The 4,007-nt window shown below is 34.7% G+C and overlaps 1 protein-coding gene across 1 annotated transcript; it reads left to right on the forward strand.

Moving 5' to 3' along the window:
• Positions 1-2,464: 2,464 nt before the first annotated feature.
• On the forward strand, positions 2,465-3,232 carry LOC139848886 (pentatricopeptide repeat-containing protein At2g13420, mitochondrial-like). Its single transcript, XM_071838569.1, has one exon. It carries the CDS (start codon positions 2,465-2,467, stop codon positions 3,230-3,232), a length of 768 nt encoding a protein of 255 aa, XP_071694670.1.
• Positions 3,233-4,007: the final 775 nt, after the last annotated feature.

A 4,007-nucleotide genomic window follows, 5' to 3' on the forward strand; every position in this document is an offset into this window, starting at 1 on the left:
TAACCTAACAAAATATAACTTGGTTTTACAAAGAACATCTTAAAAACTGAATCTACGTCGTCAGAGTGCAACCGGGGGCTGTTTTGGGTTGGATAATTAAAAACCATCTTGAACTTTGAATTGCAAGTTCATGTTCTGGAAAAATGATATTTCTTATGAATATGTTAACACATAAAAATTTCATGGTTTAACTCAAAGTGTAAGTATTTTTAGAAAAATGATCATTAAATGTTGTTTTTATGATGGAAAATGATCACTTTCATAAGTTTCACCAAAGTTTGACCTATAACCTATGATTTCGAATATAAACTAAGGTATTTTCAGTTCATATTCTTAAAATTTGACTCGATCCAAGGAAGTGGCAAGTTGAACCAACAAAAACGGAGTTGTAATGAAGAAACTACGACTAAAACAAGATTGGGTATCCGAAGCTAGTTTAGCTACGAAAATATTTAGAGAAAAAGTAAATTAATCATATCTTTTCTAATTAATATGATATTTTATATATAATTACTTATGATTTGATTTTATATATTTCAGGACCACCCGTAAACAACACGAGAAGATTAATCATAAGACCTCATGATTGTACGCAACACGTCATTTGACAACACGGTACTTTATGTACGCAACACGTCATTTGAAAACATGGTACCATGGGTCGAGATTAATTCTGATCAATACGAATACGATGGGGTCTTTATTTATTTTATTTAAGCAACTAATTGTGGACCACTAACATCGGACTGCTAACTACGGACTAAGAAAATATTAAAAGTATTAAAAGTATATATATATGTAACGATTACTTAAAAAGAAAATATGTTGATATATTATATATATGGTTAGGTTCGTGATATCTATCGGAGACCAAGTCGAATTAAATACCTTCAAGGCAAAAGTGAGTTTCATTACTCCCTTTTTATATATATTTTTGGGCTGAGAATACATGCGCTGCTTTTATAAATGTTTACAAAATAGACACAAGTACTTAAAAATATATTCTACGTTGAGTTGTACCACTGGCATATTTCCCTGTAGCTTGGTAACTACTATTTACATGGGTATTATAAACGTGAATCCTGTTGATAGATCTATCGGGCCTGACAACCCCAACCGGACTGGACGACCAGTATTCAACGGTTGCACAGTACTTCGTTTTGGTGACTACACTTGGTACGGTGTAGTGAGATTTCATAATAAAGGGAATATGCGACGTTGATTAAATGTTAAGTATGGTTACCAAGTGCTCAACCACTTAGAATGCTTTACATACACTTGCGAGTGTATTATGTTTATGATTATGAAATCTTGTGGTCTATTAACATATTGAAATGATTGTTATGATAAACCTATGAACTCACCAACCTTTTGGTTGACACTTTAAAGCATGTTTATTCTCAGGTACGAATTAAGTCTTCCGCTGTGCATTTGCTCAATATAAGGACATTACTTGGAGCCGATCATCGCAATGGGACCAAATGTTGATGACTTTGTCCAGGTGGATTAGGACGGGTCCTTTCTAGTAATGGTCAAATTTGTACCATCACCTACAGTGATTTATCAGTACCTGCGTAAGGAGTATGAGAATCCAAAATAGATGATGATGGTGTCATGTGAGCTGTAGCCCCTGAATCAATATACCAAACTGGAAAATTAGACTTCACATGGCAATCTGGGTTAGCACCAATAATAGATGAGCATGATGCATAAGAATGGAGATCGGGACATGCAGAAGCGTAGTGCCCTTTATTACAACATAACTAACAGCGTGGAGATCGTTTATTAAAAGCACGACTTGTCATGATTGCCGTCACAATATATCAATATTTCAATATATCTGTCTTCTGACCAATCTTCCAAGCACCAAAGGACACGTATGAAGATTGTAACAAAACTTTTAGAATTTTATTGTGAGTAGATAAGACACAATTTAACAAGAGAAAATTGCGCGGATAGTCCCTGTGGTTTGTAGCACCCAGCGTGGATAGACAAAGTTGGTAATTTGGGGTTGGATAGTCATTATTTTTGAAATGTTGTGCAAGGATAGCCCAATTGACGTTTTCTGTTTGATTGCTCTATTAACCCATTCCCACGTGCCTTCCACATGAGGGTACTTTGGTCTTTAAACAATTCTCTCTTGATATCCCCACCCACCCACCTACTTTTCCTTTTAATCTCAATTAAAATTAAATACTTTTTCTTTCTTCCCTATTTAATTTCTTCAATTTCTTCATCTCTTTAAACAATTCCCTCCTGAATGAAAATGTTAAAATCAAACCTGCAAATCAGTGAGATTACAAACACCTCAATCGTTTATCTTTCATCTTTAACCACACAAAAACGAACCCTAATTTCATTGAAGATAGATGAAGAGTTCAGTGGTGATGATTGATTCAAAAATCGGTGACAGTTATTGATTCTGGTGAAGATGATAAAGAAGGTTCACTGAAGATGAAGATTTATGATAAAGAAGACTCAGATCTATTTTCTTTTCGATACACTTTGTAAATACGACTACCCAAAAGTCGCTACAGAGATGTTCAATAAATGGAAAAACTGGAGGTTCCAGCCTGATGCGAAGATTTACACGATTTTAATATACGGGTGGTGCAAAATAAACAAGCCTAAGATGTCTGAAAAGTTCTTTAAAGAAATGTTGGATAATGGAATCGAGCCGAATGTGGTTACTTACAATGTTCTGTTAAACGGGATATGTCGTAGGTCTAGTTTACACCCCGATACACGATTTGAGAGAACGATCCAAGCGGCTGAAAATTTGCTTAATGGGATGCTTCAACGAGGTATAGATCCGGATGTAACTAGTTATTCAATTGTGTTACATGTTTATAGTCGGGCACATAAACCGGATCTCACCCTTGAGAAGTTACAAATTATGAAGGATAAAGGCATTAATCCATCATTAGCTTCGTATACATCTGTTGTGAAATGTTTATGTTCTTGTGGACGTCTTAAAGATGGTGAAAATTTGCTTGATGAAATGGTGCAAAACGGTGTTACGCCGTCTGCTACAACGTATAACTGTTTCTTTAAGGAGTTTAGGGGTAGGAAAGATGTTGATTGTGCTTTGAGGTTGTCTAGAAAAATAAAAAATGATCTCGTTTTCATACCAGACCTTCACACTTATAACATTCTTGTGGGGATGTTTATGAGGTTAAACCGGTTTGATCTTGTTAAAGAGATTTGGAATGATATAATATTTATTTATTAAATATAAATATAAATACTTGAGTTGATGAAATCCCTGTAAATGACGAAAATACCCTCACATTCATGGCACATGACTAGATTTCAACAGAAAAGTTAACAGTGTTAGTGAACTGGGTTATCCTTGCTCCACTTTTAAGTCACAAGGACTATCCAACCCCAAATCACCAACTTTGTCTATCCACGCTGGGTGCTACAAACCACAGGGACTATCCGTGCAATTTTCTCATTTAACAAACTGAAAAATTCAGTTGAAACTAAAGCACGTGGCTTTACACAAGATGGCCGAATAAATAATGCTTGATGAAAATATAATAATTGATAATGGATGAATCTAACAAGTATGGTTGCTAGACTCACGCGTGCAAAAGAAACAGAAACGAAGTCGGTGTCACGTGAGGAAGAAAAAAAAAAAAGGAAAGGAATGGGAAAGGAGGGTGTTTGTGTCGGTGATCAGGGGTTATTGGTAACAAAAATATGTAGACTTCAAAGTCTGTAACAAATATAATATGCAAAAATAATGCAACGATAGTGGTCGATAAGAAAAAGAGAAAAGGCAGACGGAATTTTATTGATGGTGAGGATCGGTAAAGAATTAGGCTGATACCATATAAGATTGAGTCTCCACACCTTTTGGTGGATTGTATATTGATCATATATATGAATACAAAAAGGTCAAAGGAAATTACAAGGAATGTAAAAAGAAAGTACAACAATATTTCCTATACTTTAGGATTAAGTAATCTCATTATATTTAGGAATAATATTTATTCTAATTT

The sequence above is a fragment of the Rutidosis leptorrhynchoides genome, chromosome 5 (genome assembly GCF_046630445.1).
Source record: "Rutidosis leptorrhynchoides isolate AG116_Rl617_1_P2 chromosome 5, CSIRO_AGI_Rlap_v1, whole genome shotgun sequence".
NCBI lineage: Eukaryota > Viridiplantae > Streptophyta > Magnoliopsida > Asterales > Asteraceae > Rutidosis > Rutidosis leptorrhynchoides.

Bases quoted from the DNA above. Each gene is read 5' to 3' on its own strand.
- LOC139848886 (XM_071838569.1), top strand. From the start codon at position 2,465: ATGATAAAGAAGACTCAGATCTATTTTCTTTTCGATACACTTTGTAAA.